The 27447-nt window shown below is 43.9% G+C and overlaps 1 protein-coding gene across 11 annotated transcripts in view; it reads left to right on the forward strand.

The window, feature by feature from the left end:
* Positions 1 to 27447, forward strand: part of FRMD4A (FERM domain containing 4A) — a 665655-nt gene that overhangs the window by 273155 nt on the left and 365053 nt on the right. For 3 of the 11 annotated variants that reach the window (XM_084980226.1, XM_021064218.2, XM_084980232.1), the window contains exon 1: positions 14213 to 14385. The exons of the other annotated variants lie outside the window; for them this stretch is intronic. In XM_084980226.1, the coding sequence (XP_084836352.1) occupies positions 14320 to 14385 (66 nt within the window). In that variant the 5' untranslated portion in view covers positions 14213 to 14319. Of the gene's footprint in view, positions 1 to 14212; positions 14386 to 27447 lie in introns of those variants that run through there. 11 annotated transcript variants of the gene reach the window in all.

Genomic DNA, 27447 nt, shown 5'->3' on the forward strand with positions numbered 1-27447 from the left:
CCACCATTGCACTGGCTGTGTGACTGTTAGACTATTAGTAGGTGACCCTTTGTTTCCCTATCTGTGAAGTGGGGGTGGAAGGATGATAACTACCTCGTGGAGCTATTGTGAGGATTAGATAAGTTCCTGTTAGGTAAGTTCATGTTGTTCACCTAGAACAATGCCTGGCACAGGGTAAAGATTATATGGGTGATGGATAGATAAGTAGATAGGTAGGTAGGTAGGTAGGTAGAAATAAAAGGAAGGAAAGAGAGAGAGAAAAAGAAAGAGAGAGAGAAAAAGGAAAGAAAGGAAGGAAGGAAGGAAGGAAGGAAAGAAAGAAAGAAAGAGGAAAGGAAAGGAAATGAGGAAAGGAAAGGAGAGTTACTGTCATGGCTCAGCGGTAATGAACCCATCTAGTATCCATGGACGTGGCTTCAATCCTTGGCCTCACTCAGTGGGTTAAGGATCCATCATTGCCATGAGCTGTGGTGTAAGTCACAGATGTGGCTCAGATGCCAAGCATTGCTGTGGCTGTGGTGTAGGCCGGCAGCTACAGCACCAATTGGGTGTCTAGCCAGGGAACTTCCACATGCTGCACCTGTGATGAACAAACGAATGAAAGAGAAAGAAAGAAAGGAAGGGAAAAAGAAAGAAAATGGACAGATGAATGGATGGATGGAAGGAAGGAAGGAAAGATGGGTAGATTGTTGATAGGTAATGGATGAATGGATAGATGGAAGAAAGGAAAGATGGATAGATCAACTGATGATAGATAGATAAGCAAGTAAACAAGCAATTAGATCTTACTTAGAAACTAGAAATACAAATTCCTTGATGTGAAAAACCTGCCTTACTCATAGCATATATAACATCTATCCCATTGTGAGCAAAAAAAAAAAAAAAAAAAAAAAGATATTATTAAATAACAATACAAGTAAAAGTTATAAATACAAGTCATGTTCTGTAAAATAGTCTTCTAACAATTCATGAGTCTAAGCCTTACCAGCCACAGGATTAATTTCCAGTAGTGCTTGCAGCATATGACAAAATCATTACAACTTCAATGCAAATCCAATAGACAACAACAAGCTCAATAAATATTTAATAGGTTTAAGTTAAATTAATTAAATTATTTAGTTTGTTGGCTGCCATTCTGTAATGATTTTTTTTTAACTTATCCATGAAATCCATGTTTACACTGTCCAAAAAGGCACAAGAAATGGTGTCCTAAAGATCAGTACTATTTTTTCTTTCTTTATTTATTTGGGTGTATCAAAGTTCCCAGGCTAGGGGTCGAATCAGAACTATAGCCTCCGGCCTACACCACAGTCACCGCAACTCTAGATCCGAGCTGGGTCTGCAAGCTACACCACAGCTCACAGAGTGAAGCCAGGGATTGAACCCGAGTCCTCACAGACACTAGTCAGATTCATTTCCACTGCACCACAACAGGAACTCCAAGATCAATATTATTATCATTTTGTCCAACCCCAGCTAGTGACCTTGAGAGTAAGTGAAAACCTAAACTGAAGTGAGTAACTATGGAAAATAGAGGCCCATCGTAAATTCAGTAAGGCAGTAGGATCAGCTTTACTGATGGAAGTCAGTGGCCACGCGTCTTTGATCAACAAAGTCAACAGGGAATCTGCAGCCATACTTAGAGGATTTGACATTCTCATATATCTTGACACATAGTGGAAATTCTGAAGACCTTTATTGCCTACACTGCTGATCCTTTCTGAGATTAGCTTCTGAATTTGGTAGATGTGAAATGGAGTGGCTGACAAATGTTATCAATTTTATATAGTCTGCATCTGATCAAGTGTCACGGTCTAAAGTCTTTCAAGATTCAACCTTTCCGTTGCTTTGATAGTTCTTCTCAAGGCCAAAGGGAAATTTTACGAAGGAATGAATTACCCTTTGTTCTTGCTTAGCGTGGTTTTAATTTCCATCCATCCTAACAGGTATGTTTCAGAGTAGGTAATACAGAGATGCGTAAGGGAGCCATTAATAAAGATTCTCTTAAATTGCCTTTAAGTGGGGACCTGAGTGAGTAAATGGATCTAACATCTTGCTGCCGATCATTAGTTTACACCCATTAACAGAATGCTCAGGAGACACAGCTGAACCCATTTGGATCCATGAAAACTTGGTTTTAAAGAGGGAATTCATCTGAGAGAATTTCTGTGAACCAGTATTTTCAATTATTAAAGGAAATGATAAACTGAAATCAAAACGAGATGCCATTTTTTCACTCATCACATTGCCAAGATTCAAAGGTGCTATCCTACTGTGTGGCTGGCGGTGTCAGCTAACCTTGAATCAGGCACTTTCTGTTTTGTAGCAGGTATAACTTGGCACAAACTCTGTGAAGAGTAAGATTTTTTTTTTAAATGTACATGACCTTTGAGCCAGCAAGTCCACCTCTAGAAGTCTACCTATGCAAAATGCATTTCGGTGTTGTGTTAACCCATCAATTCAAATATCCATCAATAGGGTACAGATTAATGAAAATGTTCCAGACAGTGAAATGCTATTTGGAGTTGTAACTATGTGTGATTATCTTACTTGTGCATATAACATACACAAATGGTAATATCATATGCCTGAATCTGATTGGAACATCTCTAGAAACAGTAAAGTCGATTGTCTCTAGTATCAATTTAGGCTATAGGTCAGAGAGATAAAAGAGGTTAAGCTTTCTTATTTGATTGTTTAATTTTATGGCCGCACCCACAGTATATGGAAGTTCCCAGGCCAGCAGTTGAATCTGAACCACAGCTTCGACCTGCATCAACACAGATCCTTTAACCCACTGCCAGGGCAGGGATTGAACCCACACCCCCACAATGACCCAAGGGGCTGCAGTCGGATTCTTAACCCATAGCACCACAGCAGGAACTCTGAAAAGAGATAAACTTTTTAACTGTATTCTCTTGTTTGTTTTTAGTTTTGTATCATCTGCACATAGAATCCATTCAAAAACCATTAACAAAGAGAAGTTTTCCCCCTAAAAGGGGCCTCAGTCTTATAACTAGAAATCAGTAGTCCCCTCTCAAACACGTGCATAGAGAAGAGATTTTGTGGCAGGGGCAGAGACCACTGATATTTCTAGAACACACCTGCAAGGACTTGGGTCGACCAAGAAACCGAATAAGATCACTTCATTGTCCCTTGGTCTGCCTTTCTCCATGCTTCTAACAATCAAGGCAGAGGATCTGCTTCAGCTTTGCTTTTCTGCCTGGCAGTGTTCTTTTCCATGGATTGACGTTGAACTTGTTGGAGGGAAGAAACACAGGGAGAGGAAGACCGAGGATCAGCTTGCAGTGATTCACCCATGAGCTTGCTTCTGCCTATCTTTGGTCTGTGTTTTAGTAACCATGTGGAGATGCATTGAAAACTAGAGATATAACAGCAGGTGTGAAAGCTGACTCGTAGCTGACGACCCTCTGGTTCCAGGCACTAATCCCTGCCTGCAATCAACTGCTCACCATTCGGCGGCATGAAGAAAATACAGACAACAGAGGGAGTTCTCCATCCAACTAAATGCCATCCACTTTAAATTCTGAGATTTTCTCTCTCTCTCTTTCTCCTATTTTTGGTGCATGTCAAAATGTCTTTCCTTTAATAACATCCCAGTGAGGGCAGATGGCAATGGGCTGCTTCTGTTATTTGTTTTTGTGAATGCACCCACTTAACATGTAAGATATTGGCAACCCTAGCATGGTCATCTCAGTATCTAATTTGATGGGCAAAGTGCAGTGTTCTGTAATCCCCCCCCCAACCCCGGCCCACAGTCTGAGGTCCCTTGTCTAGCCTCAGCCTGGATTTAGACACGGGCAGAAGCTGACCCCAAAGAGGCTGCCAGGCTCAAGTCACAGAGAGAGGACCCCCATGTCGCTCCTGCCTCAGCTGTGCTAGAACCACTGCTCCACAAGGTAGAAAGGAACACATACCTCCCCGAGAGCCACACGGAAACCTGGGATGTCGATGAAGCTAAAGTTCTTCCATCCTATGCTCTCCATCTTTAGCCAAAGGTCTTTCACTAAGAAGGGAGAAAAGCCATATTAACCAATGGAGATCACCCAGAAAACCTGAGACAAGACGGAGCATGTGAGACAGTTCTGTGTGTCTCAATGAATAATATACTCAAAAGAGCATCTGCTCCTGAAGTTCCCCAACTTTTCTGCTCTGTGGTCTTGATGTGACCAGCAGGTGTTTCCTCTGACCACACAGAGGAAAAGCTCTCATTTCATTCTGATCAGGGGATGGTGTGGCATGAAATGGGATTTGGAGGAGAGGTGTTGCCTAAGCTACCTGAGTGCTCAGGCTCTGTTTAAGGCACAGGGAACTCTGTGAGGTCTTCCTTCCTCCAGGTACCTGTGTTGGAGCATCTCCTTGTGATAAAATCACCCTCTAGAATATAAGTCCTTGCAGAAACATCTGAGAGCCTATGGTGGAAGGAGCCCTTTTCCCTTTAGGGCTGGCCTCAGGGAAGTCGCGAGGGCCTGGTCTCTGGAGCAGGGCTGCCACTGTGAGATAAATTCAGGTCATTTTGCGACCTTCTCTCTTTGGGTTGAGCACTCTATCTAAACTTGAATGGGGCTTTGTCAACTGCATGAGGAACTCAGGTTATTTATTGATTAGGACTGTGCATTGTGGGTAGAGACCCACCCAAAGCCCAAAATCTGATTATCCTTTTCTCTCCGCCTTCCACCCTGAGGGGTTACTTCTTTATGAAAATATTTATCTGGTTGTCTTGTGGAAGCTTCATTTTTCTCAGTGATGGGATTATATCAGTCTCTTGAGGGTTCAAGAGCCCCTCATCCTCCCACAACCATTCTTAGCCAGCTGTGCCCAGAGGGCTTGTCCAAGTTCTGGAGATCAGGCACAGAAGATACAGGGCTCTGCCAGCTGAAAGATGAAGCAAGTCAGGAACCAATCTCTGAAAGCTACCTGTGAACCCTTGTTTTTTTTTTTTTTTTTTTTTTTTTTTTTTTTTTGTCTTTTTGTCTTTTTGTCTTTTTTTGTTGTTGTTGTTGCTATCTCTTGGGCCGCTTCCGCGGCATATGGAGGTTCCCAGGCTAGGGGTTGAATTGGAGCTGTAGCCACCGGCCTACGCCAGAGCCACAGCAACGCGGGATCCGAGCCGCGTCTGCAACCTACACCACAGCTCACGGCAACGCGGGATCGTTAACCCACTGAGCAAGGGCAGGGACCGAACCCGCGACCTCATGGTTCCTAGTCGGATTCGTTAACCACTGCGCCACCACGGGAACTCCTGTTTTTTTAATTGAAGTGTGGTTGATTTACTATCTTGTGTTTCAGGTGTACAGCAAAGTGATTCAGTTACACATATATATATGTATGTATTATAGGAACACACACACACATATATATATATATGTATTCTTTTTCAGATTCTTTTTCATTATAGGTTATGATAAGATATCGAATATATTTCCCTGTGTCATACAGTGGGTTCTTTTTGGTTATCTATTTTATATCTAGCAGTGTGTATATGTTAATTTAAAACTCCTAATTTATCTTCCTCCCCTTTCCCCTTTGGTAACCATAAGTTTTTTTTTTTAATGTCTGTGAATCATAAAACAGAGATAGTTTTGTAATTAAGTTATTTTTGTATCATTTTTATTAGATTCCACATATAAGTGATATCATATGATATCTTATCTTTGTCTGGCTTACTTCATGTAGTATGATAATCTCTAGGTCCATCCATGTTGCTGCAGATGGCATTATTTCATTCTTTTTTATGGCTGAGTAATATCCCATTGTGTATACGTACCACTTCTTCTTTATCCATTCCTTTGTCCATGGACATTAGGTTGCTACCATGTCTTGGCTATTGTATGAATAGTACTACAAGGAACATTGAGGTGTATGTATCTTTCTGACTTATAGTTTTGTCTGGATATATGCAGATTGTAGGATCATATGGTAGCTCTATTTTTAGTTTTTTGAGGAACTTCCATACTGTTCTCCTTAGTGGTTGTACCAATTTACATTCCCCACCAACAGTGTAGGGTTCCTTTTTCTCTATACCCTCTCGAGCGTTTATATCAATAGAAATTTTGATGATGGTCATTCTGACCAGTGTGAGTGACACTTCACTCTGAACTCTTAAGAGAGCTCCACTCAAAGGAAGCCAGCCTTCCACAGCTCAACATCAGTGCCCAGCCCTCCTGCAACCTGAGGCATAAGGCTGGGACTTAACACAGTAAGTGCTCAGGCATTTTGATGAGAACCTTGGAAAAGTCAAGGTGATCAGTGTCATAGCCTCCTAGCCTGTCCCTAGTGGAAGAGGACAAGATTCTTGAATCACAATAGATAGCCCTTTGCTGCCCATGTACATAATAGCTAAAAAATATCCTGAAGACTAGTGGATTTTCAGTTCTGTTCCAGGGCTATCCAGCCATTCCCACGGGCTCCTGAATTTCTCTGGAGTTGGTCTGGAACACCAGGCAACGTAACTAAGACTGGTCAGAATATGCATGAGTCCCAGACACCACCCTCTCCTGCTCAAACACACAGTCAGAGCTCCCTCTGTCCATGTTCCCCCTTCTCCTTTTATCTCTGGTCACACCCAGAGAGGTTGCCCTCCCAGCAGCAGGTGAGCTGAGGAGGGATGGCAGGAGGCAGGCCATCCCACTGGCATCACAGTGAGTAGAACCACGTTGGTTTGCATTTGTACCAGTCGCATCCGTGGGAATGAATCAGCTGATCACGTCACCATTTCTCCTGGTGTAGCTGGATTATCTAGAGACAGATACATGTAGTAATATGTATTATGGATTAAGATTACTTTCTTTGGATTGCTTGTTTATATCACAGAGAATTATATATATGACTATTTTAAAAATAATTTGTGTGGGTAGTTTCCATCATCCATGAATTTCATTTGAGGACAATAATGTAGAGTACAGGGAACTGTGTCCAGTTTCTGGGGATGGGACAGGCTGGGGGATGTTCTATGACTGGGTCCCTTTGCCGTAGCAGCAGAAATTGGCACAACATTGTAAATGAACTATACTTTAATAAAAAAATAATAATTTCAGTGAATTTTATTTGCTCCTCATTTGAGGGGCATTATAAAATATTTGCTGTAACAAAAGGCCAACGAGTGTGAAAGGGTTAAAAAATCATTGATCATCCTGTGTCAACACAAGTATGGCTCTAGGGGAGATAACATCCAGTCTGGGTCCGTTAAGTTCCCCCAGGCTAGAGGCAGAATTGGAGCTGCAGCTACCAGTCTACCCCATAGCCACAGCAACACCAGATCCGAGCCGCATATGTAACCTACGCCACAGCTCACAACTGAGTCAGTTACTTGGAATGGATGATGATTCTCCTGGGTGGTCTTTTGCTATCAGCAGACTTACTTATTTGGGCAGTGACATGCCAGAGCATACCCCTCATTCCAAGGTCCCCAAAGTGGAGCATATGGAACAGTCGTGTCTTAGTCCCTTTGGACAGGTGTAACAAAAATACTGTAGACTGGGCGTATTCTTTTAAGCAAGAGAAATCTCACAGTTCTGGAAGCTGGGAAGTGCAAGATCAAGGTGCCAGCGGATTCAGGATCTGGTGAGAACCTGCTTCCTGGTTCATAGAAGATCCCCTTCTAGCTATAAGCTCTTATGGCAGAAGAAAGGGGCAGAGGAGCTTTCTGAGGTCTCTCTTCTAAAGCCACTAATCCCATTCACAGGGGCTCCACCCTCATGACCTAATTCCCTCCCAAAGGCCCCACCTCTTAATACCATCACACTGGGGTCTTCTACCTCTGAATTGGACAGGGACACAAACATTCAGTTCAGGGCAAGCAGGAACACCCCACAGTTCTTGTGCCCATAGCTTCTCAAGAACTGTGCTTTCCCCAAATTTATCAAGTTCATTCTCAGAACAGTCCTGGAAAGCATGGGAATGCTTTCCCCAAATTTATCAAGTTCATTCTCAGAACAGTCAAAGTGCTTTCCCCAAATTTATCAAGTTCATTCTCAGAACAGTCCTGGAAAGCATGGGAATCTTTAAGTCCGGTGCAACTTTGACAGATAAGAGAGTCATCCAAAATGTCTATAAAAGATTTAGAAGGGGAGTTCCCACTGTGGCCCAGTGGGATCATCAGCATCTCTGTAGCACCAGGACACAGGTTTGATCCCTGGACTGGCACAGTGGGTTAAAGGATCTGGCATTGCCATAGCTGTGGTGTAGGTCACAACTGCAGCTTGGATCTGATCCCTGGCCTGGAAACTCCATATGCTCTGGGGTGGCCAAAAAAAAGAAAGAAGGTAAGGAAGGAGGGGAGGGGGGGAGTAAGAAAGGAAGAGAGACAGAATGAGAGAGAGAGAAAGAAAAAAGATTTGGGAGGATGTGGGGAGGATATGTGTTGCCATAGCTGCATCTGAACTCTAGAAAATGAGGTGCCCTGGGAGGTGCGGGCAGCGGAGCTGAGATGGTTATCTTCGGCACATCCCCAAGGTGCCCCACTGGGGGTGAGCTCGGGATCTTGCAAGTCTCTTGTGCTCTGAATGGCATAGCAAGTGACAGGTGGCAAGACTGAAAGCAGATCAGACAAGCAGTCATGTGTTTTCTCCATCATAAGCGCAGAACACCACCGCACGTGCCTGACACGAAACTCACCGCCTGTTCATTTTGAAAGTCTTGAAATTCATCCTTGTGAATGGGCAGGGGATGTGGGTGTGGGAGCCAGGGCCAGAGTGGGGTTGGAGGGCGGGGGACAGATGTGGAGGAATAGAGCCTTTGTCCTTGTCAGAGAGGCTGTCCAAATCGAAAATGCATTGTGAGTGGAGAAGACAGCGTTGCTTGTGTGAGCCATCTGACCCAAAACGTGGAAGACAGAGGCAGACAGCGCAAGCACGGTCTGCTGACCCACTGCAGTGCCAGCCTGCCGGGGGCCCTGTAGAGACAAACCTTCAAATTAATTTGTGTGTCCTCTGAGAGACAGCTGGAGGAGACAAGCGACCCTTTCTAACTAGACCCAGACAGGCAGCTGTCTGTAGGGCCATCAAAAGAGCCTGTTTTACATAAACAAGCATATCTTTAAAAACCCTCTTTCTCATTTTAAGGTAAGATAGAAGCTTGACAGACAAGTACATCGATAGGATATTAATATCAGTCGCTTTTACCTGGATCACTAAGTTTTTTTGCTGTATAAACTGAGTCTTTGGGACATAATTGAGCAATCAAAATAAGAGTCAGAGTTTTTGCTTGAAAAAAAAAAATCTCAGGAATTATTTCATCGTTTCTAATCGCTGCTCACATTCACCAGTGGAGGCACTGAAATGGTTAACTAGATTATCTTTTTTTTTTTTTTTTTTTTCTTTTGTCTTTTTAGGGCCGCACTATGGGCATATGGAAGTTCCCAGGCTAGAGGTTGAATCGGAGCTGTATCTCAGCAGATAGAGCCACAGCCTACGCCACATCAGAGCCGCATCTGCAACCTACACCACACCTCATGGCAACACTGGAACCTTAACCCACGGAGCAAGGCCAGGGATCGAACCCGCAACCTCATGGTTCCTAGTCAGATTTGTTTTCCACGTGCCACGACAGGAACTCCCATAACTAGATTATCTTAATGACGAATTCTGATCACCTGGATTGTGGTCTGATCCACTGCTTAAACCTTCACATGGTTTTGCTGAGTAGAAATTCATGGCACTAGAGTGAACAGAGAACTTTCCAGAAAAACATCTTTGCATATTCAATTGCCTATGGCCTTGGGCTTGCACACCATTGTGCATAATAGAGATTGTCTGATATGACTTGATCCGTGATCTTGTTGAACCGAGGACCTCACCTCTGTGTGGTGCCCACACTCTGCGAGCGGATGATGTGTTTTCAGGATTGCATAATAACGTAGTTCTCTCTAGAAGACTGGTTTGCCCACAGCTTCCCTAGTGAGGGCTGAAGGGAGAATGGCTTCCTGTCTGTACAGGGCATTCAGCCAATCCCTGCTTCCCCAGATTTCTCTTTCACCTGAATCGTATCACCAAAATCTTGAGCCTGCCAGGGAAGAGGTTTTTTCCCATGGACTTGGACTCAAAAGAAGGAAATAGTCAATGAGATTCAAGCAGAAAGAAAGTCAACATTTCAAAACATCCCCGCAGGAGTTCCCATTGTGGCTCAGTGTGTTAAGAACCCAACGTAGTGTCCACGAGGATTCGGGTTCGATCCCTGGCCTCGCTCATTGGGTTAAGGATCCTGCTTTGCTGTGAGCTGTGGTGTAGGTCCCAGATGTGGTGTTGCTGTGGCTCTGGTGTAGGCCAGCAGCTACAGGTCCAATTCAACCTCTGGTAACCTCCATATGCTGCAGATGTGGCCCTAAAAATAAAAAATAAAAAAAAATAGAATAGGGTTACTAAAAACAACTTCCACATTCCACCCACCCAAGCCATCTTTTGCTCAAGCTCATATATTGATAAGCACTGATGCCTGTGAGCTTGTCTTGCCATAATGCACCTTCAGCAGTTTCCCTGCCTTAGGACCAGCGTTATCCTGCTGCCTCCAGGCACCTGATTTACTCCCTGTGGTTCGCATCATCCACTAACACTGGAATGCATACCAGATGCCTGATATGAATGATCCACAACCCACCACTAATTTTCTCATTCTCTCTTCACGTTAACTCTCTTCTGGTCACTTTTCCCCTTTGGAAACTGTTAAGGTGGCTTGGTTCCTAAAAGTGGGATGTTGTTGATACATCCTCCCTACAGCTCTCGCTCAAGAATACAAGCCACTCACACGGCTCAAATTATGCACAGTCTCTTGGCCCTGAAGTTTGCTGCTTATATGCTAAGAGAAGCCATACCTTGGATGCCCTTAAAACTATATAAAATCATTGCTGGGACTGAGGTTCCCTTTCATGAAACATATGCTCACTTTTCCATCACCTGATCCTGTGTCCATCCCAGAAAGGGGATTAATGAAATCCACATATATTTTCTATGAAATTCCAGACTTTAGAAATGCTTCATCCAAATCGAGGTCCTACTGTATAGCACAGGGAACTATAGCCAACCTTTTGTGATAGAATATGATGAAGATAATATGAGAAAAAGAGAGAGAGTGTGTTTGTGTATGACTGTCACTTTGCTGTAGAGCAGAAATGGACACATTTTAAATCAACTATACTTTAATAAAAATTAAAATTAAAAATTAGGGCACAGCAGAAACGAATCTGACTAGTATCCATGAGGATGCAGGTTTGCTCCCTGGCCTCACTCAGTGGGTTAAGGATCCAGCATTGCCATGAGCTGTGGTGTAGGTTGCAGATGCAGCTCAGATCCCATGTTGCTGTGGCTGTGGCTGCGGCGTAGGCTGGCAGGTGCAACTCTGATTTGACCCCTAGCTTGGGAACTTCCATATGCTGCACTTGCTGCCCTAAAAAAGAAAATGAAATAAATATTTTAAAAAACAGATTGAATTCTTAAGGTAAGGGGCTCAAGAAAACCTAATTTTGAAGGCTGTTTCTGAAAATCTCAGGAGACAGAACAATATTGCTGCATATATATATATACACACATATATATATACACACACACATATATATATACACATACACACACACACACACATATATATATACACACACACACACACACATATATATACACACACACATACACCCCTCCTCTCCAGCAGGCTCCTAGTTATGTGGCCAATTGTTGACCCATCGCTCTCTCACCTGGTGAGAGAAGGCACTTGGTTTTTTGAGATCCTTCAAGACGGCTATAATTTTAACAAAAGACGGCAAGACATCAGCCGGTGTGCATTCTGTGCGGCTGACATCCTTTGTTCTGGTCCTCGCATCCATCGCAGACATGGCAATCACATTAGCTCATTGGGAGGTCTGCGAATAGGAGTTCGCCCATTGGGGAAATATATTTTCTGTACATTCTTGGCTATTGGGGCCATTTATCACTGCACTGCCACCCCCTCCCTGGTGCCTTTGCCTAACAAGAGACGCTTGTCATGAAGCCCACTCTAATTCCCCTATTAGAGGACTGAAAACAGGATCGAAACCCTAATTCAAAGAACATTTATGTACAATTTATGACTGACTGTCAAGCTAAACTACTCTGACAGACTCCAAATCTGCTTTATAAATAATATGATGCATTTTATCAGTTTTTTTTTCTCTTGGTCTTTTAGTTTATCCTTGCTTTGTTTAAATGTTATCTGCTGAGTTAAGTGGGTCTGAATCTCCTTTGGGAAAATGAAAATTCATGGGAAGATACTAAATTGGAGCATTTCAGCTGTTCCCACTTTAGAGAGCCCTGAAAAGAAAGGGGAGGGTTTTCACATTTGTGTTTCCTTCTCCATTCCATGTGGGCCACCTTCTTCTTTGGCAACAATATTTTTTTTTTTTTTTGTCTTTTGTCTTTTTTGTTGTTGTTGTTATTGTTGCTATTTCTTGGGCTGCTCCCACGGCATATGGAGGTTCCCAGGCTAGGGGTTGAATCGGAGCTGTAGCCACCGGCCTACGCCAGAGCCACAGCAACGTGGGATCCGAGCCGCGTCTGCAACCTACACCACAGCTCACGGCAACGCCGGATCGTTAACCCACTGAGCAAGGGCAGGGACCGAACCCGCAACCTCATGGTTCCTAGTCGGATTCGTTAACCACTGCGCCACGACGGGAACTCCTTTGGCAACAATATTAACTGTTACGGAGTTCCTCCGGTGGCCTGGCAGTGAAGGATCCGGTGTTGTCACTGTTGTGACGCAGGTTCGATCCCTGGCCCAGGGATGGCCAAAACAAACAAACAAACAAACAAATAGAAAAACCTGTTAGGTGTTCACTCCCTGTTTGGAGTCACAGGCTAGAATTTGCAGGGACCATTTCAGTCCAGCAGTTGTTTAGGGAACAGGACAGAACTCGCTCGTAGACCAGGACTGTTGCTGTTTGGACAGTCACAGGGAGGACGGTCACCATAGGCTTGACAACCAAGTGCTCCTGAGAGATTTACTCATGCTTGAAAACTTGTCCAAAGCAGTGGTCTTTCTTAAGATATAAGATTTCAGCCTTAAAGGGGAAAGAAGTTCTGATAGAGGCTACAGTATGGGTGAAACTTGAAAACCTTGGGCAAAGTGAAAGAAGCCAGATGCAAAAGGACAAATATTGTATGATTCTACTTATATGAGGTTACCCAGAATCGCCCAATCCATAGAGACAGAAAGTAGAACGGTGGGTGCCGGGGGCTCAGGATGGGACGGGTAGGGGGTTGTTGTTTAATGGGTGAAGAGGTTGAGTTCTACAGGATGAAAGGAGTCCTGGAAATTTCCTGCACAGCAACGGGAATGTACTTAACATTTCCAAACTATGCACGTCAACGTAGTCACGATGGTCAATTTCATGGTATGCATATTATACCAAATTAAAATCGTTTAAGTGAAAAAAAAGAAGAGGAAGCAAAACTGGGGAGTCAGAAAAGGAGAAATGGCCTTTGCAAGATTTTGGTGGACAGTCCTTCACTGGCAGCAGCTTGAGGAGTTGACACAGGAGATTAAATTTTGTCCTTGATGTTTATCTACTTTTGCAGAGGAGGGGGGCTGGGATGATGGGGGACCGGGGGAGGGTCTGGGGATCTAATAATATTCTGAGGAAAAATTTCGTTTCCTTGTTTTTCACGAGACTATGTGCTTTTCTGTCAGCGTATACAGAACAAGGTCTGATGGGTGTTTTACAAAGACCCATTGATGGCGTGTCTGTGTGAACTGCCCTAGCATTGGTCACAGCCAACTTCTGTGGGACCCACTGCCCCCGTTCTACAATACAGTCCAGTGTGTATGGCCATTTAGGAAAGGTCACAAATGAACTGAGAAATAGGCTGGAGTCAAAAACATGTGCCCCTATAAATATCAGAGTCAGACGGTTTATTCCATTTTTTCCCCACTCTTCCCTCCTCACCCCATCTCGCTGCCTCTTTCTCTTTCACCCACTGTCAGGTTTCCCTGCCTCTCCCACAGCACTTGGACTGTGAAGTCACCAAGAGCCAGGCAGGGGCTGAATTCTTCACCTGATGACATCACTGTTCACCCAGCCTGGTCCCACAGCATCCTCAATACCTCTCTTTATCCCCCCACCCCCACCGCCACCAGCAATCCTCTAAGATTTCTGGCTACAAAGCTCCAGCTGTTCAGCCTGCGATGCTCTGTTCTGTTTCGAGGGTTTCTACTTTCCATTAGCGGCGACTTTGCCCGGTGACTCAGTTGGACTCCGGCCGAGTATTTCCTGAGCTGAGGAGTTGGCTGGTTTGGGCCGTTGGCGGGGCCTGATCACCCAACGGATCGTTCGTTATGACTTTAGCTGCCAAACTGGAGGACTTTGAGGTGACGCTGGAACACCTGCTCATGGATGTGTTTGTAAGTAAAGGCTTTCACTTCTTCCATTAACAGTAAACCCTCCTCTGCCACCACCCCCCCGAGGCCTTCTGTCCCCATCACTGAGTCCCCATGGTCCAGTCCTCTGCGCCGCTGTTTCTTCCTCCTGTGCTTTTGGCGGGGAGCAAACCGTAAAGTCACTAAATGCCTGAGCCACGCAGGATGGTCCATGCAGATCACATGGCAAAGAAACGGCTTTGACAATCAAGCAATGTGCAAAAGTCAGAATGAATGGGGTGCAGAAAACATTGGCCAGAATAGACAAAAGCAGCTTCAATAGGCATTGCTGGCAGAATCAGATTTGTGCATAAGGTGAAGCGCTCGGTCCAGAAAAGAAGGGGGAGGGTGGGCTGAAAATCTGTATTTTTCAGTTGGAGAAAACTGAGGGCAGGGTAGAGTAAGAATTTCCTTCTCCAGCGCCTGGACCATTGCCTCTTTCATAGGTTTTAGGTCACCAAGGCTTCCTCAGGAGTTGGTTTGATGGGATGAGGCTGTTTGAATGACTTGCTTTTAAAGAAAAAAGCAGCTGTCAAGGACACTTCAGTGCCTATGATGAGTTCAGACACAAAATCATTGAAAATCCCTGGCGTTCATAGCAACCTCAACAGCGTTCCTACCCCACACTGACCGCAGTCTTTCTCAGTCTTTCCTCAGGGTTTTCTGTCGGTGATAGGTCTGTTTTGTGTTCTTGGTGGGGGGTTGGGGAACTCCAGGTTCTGTGAAGCATGCAGGTGGTAAGGCAGCTGAGAGGGGTTTCTGCTTCCAAGAACAACACTGGCTCTGCCCTGGGAAAGACAGCTGTGGTCCATTTTGAGGACAACCCAGTCTGCATCTCGAATCTGGAAAAGGCTCCTAGAGGACTGGCTCTTTTCATGCCATACATCACTGAGGCCCGTTCAGAAACCTTTGAGGGAACGGTGTGTTTTGGCAGATGTGAGAGTCTGGGGCTTTTTTTTTTTTTTCTTTATTAATTTATAATTTGTCTTCCAATTGAGGCAACGTGATGCTGGCAGGATTCCCGGAGGGAAGCAGCCTTTCCAGGGCTGGGTACCGAGATCTCAGCAATTCGCAGCCGTTCTGATCGTAGGGTCGGGAAGTTATGCCTTAATGAGGAAAGTGTTAAGAATGGAGAGGGGCCTTCTAGGTTTCCAGTGACAGCCAGCATCCCAAGTACTTTATCCCAAGTATAGATAGAGATTGAAGAGCAGGATGAGGGAGTTTCTCAGAGAGCCAGTATCTTCTGCCCAGCCACCACAGACTGCCATGGCCGGGCTGGTGGTGGGTGGGAAGGGTCTCGGGCCGGGGCGGTCTGTGCCTAACAAAGCATTGGTGTGAGTTTGGTTTGGGGAGGAGGAGGAATTACTCAAGGAGTTGTCTTCTTTAAATACCACAAAGTCATTAATGCATTGCCCTGCTCTCCTTAAACTGCCCCCACACCCACACTATTTCCCCACTACTTCCACCTCCATAATCTTGTCTGGAAGCTCCTAGGAGGGATTGTGGTCACATACTCCATCCTTTTCGGTGGGATTGCAGTCACATACTCCATCCTTTTCGGTAAACCTAACCCATCATTTCTTGGCCCCGGTTTAGGTCCTCTCACTTGGACTCACAATTAATTATTCTCCTGCATCCAGTGTTTCTCCTCCAGTTCATCCTACCATTATCATCTCAAGAGCAACCTCCCCATGCTCTGTTTTTTAATTAATAAAAAATGATTTTATTTTTAAATTAAATTTATTTTTATTAGAGTATAGTTGATTTATAGTGTTGAGTCAATTTCTGCTGTGCAGCATAGTGACTCATATATATATATATACACATATATATGTGTATATATATATGTGTGTGTGTGTATATATATATATATATATGTATATATATATATTCTTTTTCTCATATTGTCTTCCATCATGGTCTATCCCAAGAGACTGGATATAGTTCCCTTTGCTATACAGTGGTCCCTCATTGCTTTGCATTCTAAATGTAGCAGTTTGCATCTACCAACCCCAAACTCCCCATCCATCCCACTTCCTCCCCCTTTCCCCTTGGCAACCACAAGTCTGTTCTATACGTCCAGGAGTCTGTTTCTGTTTTGTAGATAGGTTCATTTGTGCCATATTTTAGATTCCACTTATGTGATATCATAAACTATTTGTCTTTCTCTTTCTAACTTCACTTAGTAGGAGAATATCTAGTTGCATCCATATTGCTGCAAATGACATTATTTTGTTCTTATTTATGACTAATATACCATTGTATATATGCGCCACATCTTCTTAACCCATTCATCTGTCGATGGACAAATAACCATTAAACATCAAAAAATTAAAGATATAAAAATAGTAAAAGAAAATAATAATAATTTTAGACTATTTTTTTGGCTTCATAGCAAAACTGAGCAGAAAGTACAAATATTTCTCACATACCTCTGTCCCCACACCCTCACAACATCCACCATGATGGATAGCCACATAAGAGTGTTACATTTGTTAAAACTGATGGACCTACATTGATAGGTCATTGTCATTCAAGGTCAGTATTTTACATTAGGGGTCACTCTCGGTGTTGTTTGGACAAGGATATGATGATGTGTATCCACCACTCATGATAGTTTCACTGTCCTAAAAATCTTCTGTGTTCTACCTGTTTACCCATCCTTCTGCTCTGATGCATGGCAACCACCAATCTTTTTACTATTTCCATAGTTTTGCCTTTTCCAGGATGTTACAGAGTTAGAATCAAAATATTTCCCCTTTTCAGATTGGCTTCTTTTACTTAGCACTATGAATTTAAGTTTTCTCTTTTTCTTTTCATGGCTTGATAGCTCATTTATTTTCAGTGATGAATAATATTCCATTGTCTGGATGGACCACAGTTTATTCATTCACCTACTGAAAGACAACTTGTTTGCTTCCAAGTTTGGGCAATTATGAATAAACTACTATAAGCGTCCATGTGCAGATTTTTGTGTGGGCATAAGTTTCAATTCATTTGAGTAAATACCAAGGAGCTTGATTGCTGGATTGTATGGTAAGACTCTACTTAGTTTTGTGAGATATTGCCAAATTGCCTTCCAAAATGGTTGTGCATTCCCATCAAATGGGAACTCCTATTACAACATTTGGTGTTATCAGTGTTTTGGATTTTGGCCAATATACTAGGTATGTAGTGGTATCTAATTGTTGTCCTGATTAGCACTTCCTTAATGATATATGATTTTGAACATCTTTTCACATGCTTACTTGCCATCTGTGTATCTTCTTTGGTGAGGTGTCTGTTCATGTCCTCTGTCTATTTTTTAATCTGGTTGTTTGTTTCTAATTGTTGAGTTTTAAGGGTTCTTTGTATATTTTGGATAACAGTCTTTGTCAGATTTGTCTTCTATAAATATTTTCTCCCAGTCTATGGATTTTTTTCTCATTCTCTAGATTGTAGAGAATTGATATACCTTCCTCCATAAATATTTGGTAGAATTTACCAGTGACTCCATTGATATGAGATATGATCCTGTCCATTGTCCAGTCTACTGATGGAAACATCAAAAGCACTCTTCATTCACCTCATAGTATTTTTGATCACTAGAGTGTCTTTTTGATTCTTTACTAGAATTTCCACCTCTCTGTTTATATAAATCACCTGTTTTTTCATATAGTCAACTTTTTCCATTAACACCTTTAGGATAAAAGTCATTGTTTGTTTGTTTGTTTGTTTAGTTCCAGCATCCCTGCCTATCTGATTTAGTTTCAATATCCCTGCCATATCTGATTCTGGCAATGATGCTTGTTCATTCTCTTCACACTGTATTTCTTGTCTTTGAATATGCCTTGTAATTTCAAGGTGGACATGGTGTACTGAGTTACAGGAACTGTGGTAAATAGGCTTTAATAAAGTGGTGAGGGGTGGGGCATCCTGTAGTCCTATGCAAGGTCTCAGTCTTTTAGTGAGCCTGTGGTCTTTGACTTAGAACTTCACCAGTACTTCTTAGGGATTCTGCCCCAAAGTCAGGTAGTACAGGATGGATGGAGGGGGCTGGAGTTGGTATTTCCCTTCCCCCAAGTAGGGTATGCTCTGATGCAACCTCACCTGTTCAGGCTCTGGTAAAACACTTTCTCCTGAAGGCAGACATGTTAGGAAGAGCAGAATGCTCTGAGGTATCTCTACATGCACATCCCTAGAAAATACTGAGAATGAGCTTTGGCATCACACGGACTTGGGTCTCAATCCAAGCTCAGCACCACTTCCAAGCATTTGATCTTTCTGAGCTTTGATTTCCTCATCAATAAAGTATAGCTCATACTACCCAGGTTAGGATCACAGTGAAGTTTTAAAAGAGGTCATTTAGGGCAAGTGCCCATGGCCATGCTTGATGCAGAGAAAGCACTGGGTGAGTCAGTTGTCTTCTTCCCTTTGCCTTCCCCTACAAGAAGCATCTGTGTTAAGTCCCTAACAGTAAAAAGTAATTTCCCATTTCCTTGCCCGTAAAGCTCTCTCTCACTTTCACCACCTAAACGTCCCCCTTAAATTATCAGGGCTTTTGTTTCTGTCAAAGAAAGTATCACTCCCTGCCACAGCTACATCAACTGTTTCCCCTACCTGCTTCCAAAGTGGTAGGAGGTACCTAGTGTGAACACACTGGGGAGGATGGAGTGCAGGGCAATCTCAGGCTCTCCAACAGGTTTCTCTGTTGAGGCCTTTAAGCAAGGTGACTTTGAGTCACTACCTCCAAGCAGACAGCCAAGGAGAGTGTTTGACCTCCATAGGGGTTAGGAGGATAAAAAAAATCCATATAGGAAGGAGGAGATATGACTTCTGCAGGCCTCTGTCCCCCGTCTCAGCCTTGCTAGGGACTACGGGCTTTCTCATATGAGTATAGTTGTCTAGAAAGAATATTTGCATCTGAATCCCATTAGCCTGCCTTAGGTTTCTTCCATAGCTCTCAGCATGCTCATTAGAATGTCATCTTACTATCTCAGGAACAGCTGTTTCCTTATTGACACTTCCTTTCCAGGACGATGAAAGGCCACTAGGGATTTTCGTGGGAATGCAAGGATTCTGTAAGATGAGATAAAAAGACATAGACTAGGTGTTTCATAATTGGTTGTCGCCACTCTGGAGCCCCTGTAGCTGCTGCAGTGCAGCTGAGTTCACAAGAGAAAATGACACACACATAGTGTGTGCACGAGCATACATACACACAAATACACATGACACCACCCTGAAGTAAAGAGTACAAAGGGTGAGATCATTAAAGTGGATGACCCTTCAGGACAGGCTCTGGAATTGATGGCGATGACCCGGCTGGTGTATTTGTCTTTTCCTTTTGTCTGTCGAGCCTCATCTTGTTTCAAATGATTTTAGGTGCCTCTTTCCAAGATCTAGCTTAAAGGTTGTGCATTCAATAGCCATTTCAATAGCAGATCCAGGAAAGAAGAGCCCTGTAACATTCACTGAAGGAAGAGAAACCAGAGAAAATTAAGCTGGTCTCCTGATACATTTGCTTGTTGGATTAAATAACTGAGTATCTGGACTCAAATCTGTCCATTTAAAAAGAGACCAGGCAATTCCAGCTTTTCTTCCACAGCCCATCTTCTGTTGTTGACTTTCCAGCACACATCCTCAAGGCCATCAGTGACTTTCTCATTACTGCCCACTGCTCCTAGGCCTTATCTGGCTCTAACTGCCTAGAACATTCCTTCTTCTCTTTACAATTTCTCATTGTTACCAATGTATTACCTGTGCTTGACTATTTTCTTAACATTTTAAAGTTGAAGAGTACTAGAAGACTTATAAAGAAGGACACCAGGTTTCACTTCCCTTCTTTCTATCTCTAAGTCTCTCTCCCCAGGGGTACCCATGGACATTCTCCTTCAACTGTTGCTTCTGGTAGTTACCTCCAGATTTCTCAACCATGTGTTTATACTGTGATTTCTAAATTACCCAGTTTTTGACATTTTTTATGCTGCTATCCTGAAAGATGAGGCTTTCATTTATTTCAAGCCTTACTCCACACCCCTACAAGCACACACTTATCTGTTTCCCCCTCTCTTCTTGATGTATCTGTATCACAGTTTAAATCACAGTTGTATTATGACTACCAAGACATTGTTTACAGTTGAGAAGTATGGTATAGTCTGATTACATACTCTGTATTTTTCAACTTTATGGTTTTCTAGGAGTTAACAGCTGCTTTGTTTTATTGTTCACTTACTTAATATTCTATTGTACCAATCAAGCATTTTTCTCTAAGAGCTTCAATAGATCTACGTTTTTCCTCTCAATTTGGCAAGCTCATCAGATACTCAAAATATTCCATTTTTCTTTTTTCTTTTTCTTTTTTTTTTTTTTTTTTTTGAGCCGTCTTTCTTGGATCCCTCCATCCTTCTACACCAATTGGACTAACTCTTTAAATCTCTTGTACAACTGTCTTCTCGAGGCATTTTCTCTCGAATAATTTCCATTATTTTGAGAACTCCCTTTGTACCTGTCCTGTGATCGGTTCTCCTTTTCTTGGAACTCATGCCCCTCTCTTTGTAGGTTTAACTTTCTTTTGCTGTAGATTATCTTCCAATAAACTCCTGAGAAAAGGTGCATAAGAAGTAAAATTTTGTGTTCTTGAATGTCTGCCCTCACACTTGACTAATAACCTGTCTAGTGGTTACCTGTCCAATAGTGAAATCCAGACCTACATTTCCAGGCTTGACACCCCTTTTCAGTTCCAGGTCAAAATATTCAGCTCCAGAAATTCTGTACATCCAGAGCTGCTCATTATCATCTCTCCAAACCCTCCCCTTTTCTTAGGTATGTCTCTTGATTAATAGGACCATCCTTTCTCCAGTCCCTCAGTATAGAGGAACACTGTATTCTTCCTTCCATCCTTTATGACTGCCCAGCATCTTGTATTCAGCCTGTCACCACAGTCCTAGTTCTGGACTTAATCATCACTTGTCTGAGCAGTTGCAGTGTCATTGTAACTGCTGTCTTTTCCTCTAATACACCTTGACCCTCTAAACTTCATCCTTTTTCACTCAAGTTCAAAATATTCAGGAAGATGCTATCACTTCCTTTCAAAAAGTGACTTTTAATGACTCCCTCTTGCAAACAGAATAAGATCTAAAATATATTTTTCTATAGTACAAAAGTCAGAATCTGGTCTCACTGTCATTTCTGACCATGCCTTTTCTCATACACATGATTCCACTGGCTCATTCAAGTTTCACAACAGTCTACTACCTGTATTCATGCTATAGGGGTTTAAAACTCAAATAGAAATGATTACTCCAAGCAAACAGTACAAAAATCCCCTACCTATTCTCATATACACCTAAGAATTTGCCCTTTGAAAGTATTTTGCCCACTTTGGGCAGATTCTGATATTGGGAAATGCTTTGACATTTTAACTTAGGGAAGCTCTCTAGGAAACACTTAAGATAAGCTATATTTCTACAGTGTGAGACTTTTAGACCAGTTTCCTCATATACTCAAATGCTTTCCTTCCCCATCTTGGGGAGATACAGACCATGTGGCTTATTCTAGAGACTCCTGAGAAAATGAGCCATTACCCATGGTAGTGACGTGTTCCTGGGCACAGAAGAGAAGGCAACCTGATCCTCCCCCCAAAAAAAAATCCTTTTTTGCTGCACCAGAGGGATCACTTAAACCAAGATGAACCATTCTCCTATTGAGGAAAATCACATGTTAAAACTTCTCATCCTGGAAAAAGGAAGCATGGAAAGTAGAAGCAGCTTTAAAACTTAGTCATTTACTGCCCCATACTTAACTGAAATTTGAGAGTTAAGCCCAGTAAAAATAAAAGGTCAACATCCATTGACTGTTTGGAGGTATACTCTATATATTCAGCTAATCCTGGGTAGTCAATACCATAGATAAGGACATTATTTATTTGTCCATTCTAGGTGCAATTACAGAGTTTAACCAGTGCAAGCAGCACTTCATAAGTATAGCAAATCAATGCTAGTTATCAAAATCCATCCACAACCAATAGCACATGAAAAAGGGCTTTGCAAAATGGTCTCGAAAGCCAATCTACATGGCCAGCCCCACACAGGTCAGCTTATTAACTGCTTAATCACAAAGCATCCTGGCAATCTTATTGATTCCTCAGGACCTGGCCATGACATCACTCCTAATGGCACATGCAATAAGCCATTACCACCATGCAGAAGAGCCATTATCCCAGGCTGCAGCCATTGATTGCCTGACTTAGCCCCATGCTGGGAAGGGAAAGGGAGGCTCTAATGGGGACAAATCATATGAAGGTCACATATGAAGAAGATTCCTATAAAGGAATAAAATCCATGTGCTTCTTGCAATCCAGAGTTCTGTCTGCTCCCTCTTTCCATGGGTGAATAATCCTGCTAGCATGCTGATGAGACTGTTATCTGATGATGTCTGTGAAACCAGGTTGCTAAGACAGAATATGGACTAATCCTCCACCCCCAGCCATTTGTATTTTCCACTTAACATCTTCTATGGCTCCATCATTGCCATCAAGATTGAGTGAGATATTCCCTGGTGGCGCAGTGGGTTAGGGATCCAGCATTGTCACTGCTGTGGCTTCGGTTGCTGCTGTGGTGTAAGTTCAATCCCTGGCCTGGGAACTTCTGCATGCCATAGGCCCAACAACAACAACAAAAAGATCGAATGAAATTCTGGGATGCATGATTAGCATGTAAGTTTTCCATCAGAAAATGCTGCATTTTCTTCCCTATCCTAAAAGAATCTGATTTTCTTTTTCTTTCTTTCTTTCTTTCTTTTTTTTTTTTTTTTTTGTCTTTTTTGTCTTTTTTAGGGCCGCATCCACGGCATATGGAGGTTCCCAGGCTAGGGGTCAATCAGAGCTGTTGCTACCGGCCTATGCCAAGCCACAGCAATACCAGATCCGAGCCATGTCTTTCATCTACATCACAGCTCACAGCAATGCCAGATCCTTAACCCATTGAGCAAGGCCGGGGATTGAACCTGCAACCACATGGTTCCTAGTTGGATTTGTTTCTGCTGCACCATGATGGGAACTCCCAGAATCTGATTTTCTTTGTGATGGGATGTATATTTTTGAGTTGATGGAGACAGAGTATCCTGTTCTGGGCTAGTTAATGTTCTACTCTAGTGAAACATCCCCAACAGGGAGTTCTCAAAGTTTGAAGAAGTCTCTTTACCACCCAAAAAGTGGGGCTGAGCTACATGACCTTTAAGAAATTCAGACAGTGGAGTTTCTGTTGTGGCTCAGTGGTTAATGAACCTGGCTAGTATCCATGAGGACACGGTTTCAATTCCTGGTCCTGCTCAGTGGGTTAAGGATTCGGCATTGCCATGAGCTGTGGTGTAGGTCGAAGATGCAGTTCGGATCTGGCATTGCTGTGGCTGTGGCATAGGCCAGCAGCCATAGCTCCAATTCGACCCCTTGCCTGGGAACCTCCATTTGCCCTGGGTGTGGCCCTAAAAATAAAGAAAAAAAAAAAGAAATTCAGACAGATGAAACATGGATGACATCATCACAGAGTGTGTATGAAGACGGAGAGAGGTAGCTGATAAGATCCAGGAAAACTCTGTGTTGTGTGTGTGTGTGAGAGAGAGAGAGAGAGAGAAATACCTGCTGGGTAGGTGTTTGAGAACCTTCCAGGTGCAACTCGGGTGTAATGCCAGTGCTCTTTTACTCCCACAGAGACCCTCTGGAGCAGAGTTTGAGGAACAAAAGAAAACTCTTCCAATAAGTACCAGGTCTCATATGTCCTCAGTTCTAGGCATACCTAGGAGAGTACAACGGTTCACTGACTGTGAAGCTACTTACAGGGGACCCAGGACAGGTGCCTTCCCTTCTCCATGCCTCAGTTTCTTCATCCTCAGCCAGGGGAAACAAGAAAACCTATTTGATAAGTTATCGTGAGAATTAAATGAATGACTAAAGAGTGCCTGTAATAGAAGGTCCTGGGTCAGGGGGTTATCATTATTTTCTTAGACACTCAAATAACTGTTGAATGAAAGATATACAGCATAAGCAAAGAAAGGCAATTACAACATTGGACTTGTTTTCTTTGCTTGGGGGGTCATGGAGGAGAACGGTTCAATGAAGCCCAGGGTGAAGCCCAACTAGACAAAGGAAGCTTGAACAGGAAAAAGAGAGAGGGAGTTCCTGCTGTGGTGCAGTTGGTTAAGGATCCGACATTGCTTCAGCTGTGGCATAGGTTGCAGCTACAGCTTGGGTTCAATCCCTGGCCCAGGAACTTTCATATGTCATGAGTGCAGCCAAAAAAAGAAAAGAGAGAGAGAGAGAGGGAAGGAAATGTAGGGAAGGAAAAATTCATTTACCTACTGAAGCTAGCTAAAATTCTACCTGCTGTTTCTTCCAAATGCCTTAGGAGGAGGGAACTCTGTCCAAAGATGGATAGTGCCAACTCTGTTGCATCAGCACAAACCTCATTTCCAACCAAGAGAAACCTAAACTGTCCTGCACAGGGACCTGTGGATAATCCCGCAGGCCCTGGTGACACTAGGGTTGCTCCATGTCATGGTTCTGTTCTTAAGGATATTGGGTTTCATGTTTGGCCTAAATTCCAGCCACTCTTCAAACAGAAAATTAGGGATGTCAGCAGTATTTCTGTTTGCATAGCCTCAGTCACAGCTTACTCTAATAAGACGTGACATGAATTCACCCAGGTTACTGTGTTAGGAGCTAAGGGAAATGGTGCTGGAATGTTGAAGAAAGACAGGCTTCCCTTCTGAATTTCCCTCCCTCCCTCCTGCTGGAGGAATTTTCCAAATTGGCTAGGAATGTGTTGTCTTCATCTGTGTTTGGCTCACTCTCAGCCTATTTATTCTCTTATCTGTTTTAAATGACCATCAGTGAAAACTCCAAACTTCATTCAAGGCTATGGCACTTGCAATCTCCCAGCTCAGGGCTGGTGTGGATGATGCTGGGCTGGGAAAGGTCAGAGAGGTCAGAGCAGGAAAGTCTTTCTCTGGGACCTACAGGTGTGTAAACCCAATCTTGTCCTTGCAGGGTGTCTGGGGGTCCTTTGAAGACCCTGCTCCCCCCCTTCTCCATCACTGGGGTTCTCTCATTGCAGTTCCCAGGCACAAGTGATACCTCTTAATATTCTCAAAGCCAATTCCAATGTGTGTGGTTGGGACAGGGGTGGTCCCACACCAATGATTCTCCAATACCAGCTGGGTGTTTCTACAGGTCAACTTGGTTCAGACTCTCTCTGCCTGGAGACAGCACCAGATCCCATGGATTGAGGGCTCAGTCCTACAAGACTACCCTCCCCCACTTCAGATACCAATTTCAAGTCCACATTGTCACCTGTGCTTCTGATCAGATGGTTCTAAATCAGACTTTGCTAGAGCAAATCACAGAGCTCAGAAATGCTTTACTTACTTGATTACTGGTTGATAATTAAAAGATAAAACTCAGGAACAGCCAGATAGAAGGGCAACATAGGGCCAGGTGTGAATGAACTCACCAATCTCCCCCAGATCTCCAACCCAGAAGCTCTCCAAAGCCCATACTATTGGGATTTTATGGAGGCTTCCGTACTGACTGAACCATTGGTGATCAATTCAACCTCCAGCCTCTCTCCTCTCCCTCTTGGTCAGCAGGTGGGACTGAAAGTTCCGGCCGTCTAATCCCAGGGTCGGTTTCTCTGGGGACCAGCCCCTCCTTAGGTGACCTACGGGCTTCCCAAAAGTCACCCCGTGAACCTAACAAAAGGCAGATTTATCATTCTCAGCACTTAGGAAATTCCGAGGGTTTTAAGAGCTCTGTGCCAGAAAAGAAGACTAAGACCACATTTGTATTTTTGATTATAGATCACAAGCTCCACCTCTCTTCCGGGTGGTCATTTAAAATCGCTTTGGGGAGTTCCCACTGTGGCTCAGTGGGTTAAGCACCCAACATTGTCTCTGTGAGGATGCAGATTTGATCCGTGGCCTGGTTCAGTGGGTTAAGGACTCAGCGTTGCCACAAGCTTTGGTGTAGGTCACAGATGCCGCTCAGATCTGGCATTGCTGTGGCTGGGGTGTGGGCCAGCAGCTGCAGCTCCAAATCTACCCCTAGCCTGGGAACTTCCAGGTGCAGCCCTAAAAAGAAAAAAAGAGAAAAAAAATGAAGTCTCTTCCCAGCAGTCTTCTTTTACACAACACCTGAGCACCTTAGATGAACCAACATGTTGGGGTGGAAGTGACTTCCCTTGGCTGTGCCCGCTGCTCCAGCTGGTCCTTTCCCCTTCGAAAGCTCCCGTGACCCTCCTCGCGGGTGCCTCACAGCCCCTCTCACCCACCAGCCTGAGGGGAGGGGTGGGGCTCCCCCTCCCCTCTCCCCCCCCCCACACCTGCAGGGTGAGGTCAGCTTAGGGCTTCAGACCCTCCTCGAGAGCCTTGGGTGGGGGTGGGGGAAGGGAGGTGCTGCAGCCTAGAAACCACCAGCAAAACTGAGAAGGAGCCCCTTCCTCATCCTGCTCAGTGGACAAGAGGTAGCAGCTTGAGGTGGACCTGAGGAGAAGCATCTCCCCCGTCAGCTTTCCACGGTCTTCAAGTCCTTAGCGTCAGCCAGCGTTTGCTTTTGACTAGAGAAAGAAAGAAAGTGGACTGAAAGGTCAGAGGGACCCTTCTTCAGATTGATTCTGTCCCTCTTTCTGGAAGGACACTTGGGTTCGCTGTCCTGAAACTCACTGCCCTGGGTCCCTGAGCCCCGGCTCACAGGGGCCTCAGGCTGCCCTCTGATACCCCTCCCCCACAGCGTGCCCTCAGTCACCCCTCCCCCAGCCACAGCGTCTTGGTCCTTCTTTGTCCTGTGACCCCCACCTCCTCATTCTGCCAGACAAACACAATCAGGCGGTGCCAGTGGGCCTCCTTAGTGCCAGGGAGTTCATCCACATGGACCTGCCGAGGACCAAAAAGATGGGCCTCCCAAGGGGTCCCCGCAGGCCTGGGCTGGCATCGGGGATAAACCCTGGATTCTGGTATGCCACGCTCACACTGGGCAGGAGGTTGCAATGTCCCCTGTTTCCGTGCCCAGAATTCTCC

This window comes from Sus scrofa, chromosome 10, assembly GCF_054392235.1.
Source record: "Sus scrofa isolate SSC_HxYL_T2T_F1_AM1 chromosome 10, Sscrofa_HxYL_maternal_Yorkshire_Landrace_v2.0, whole genome shotgun sequence".
Taxonomy (NCBI): domain Eukaryota; kingdom Metazoa; phylum Chordata; class Mammalia; order Artiodactyla; family Suidae; genus Sus; species Sus scrofa.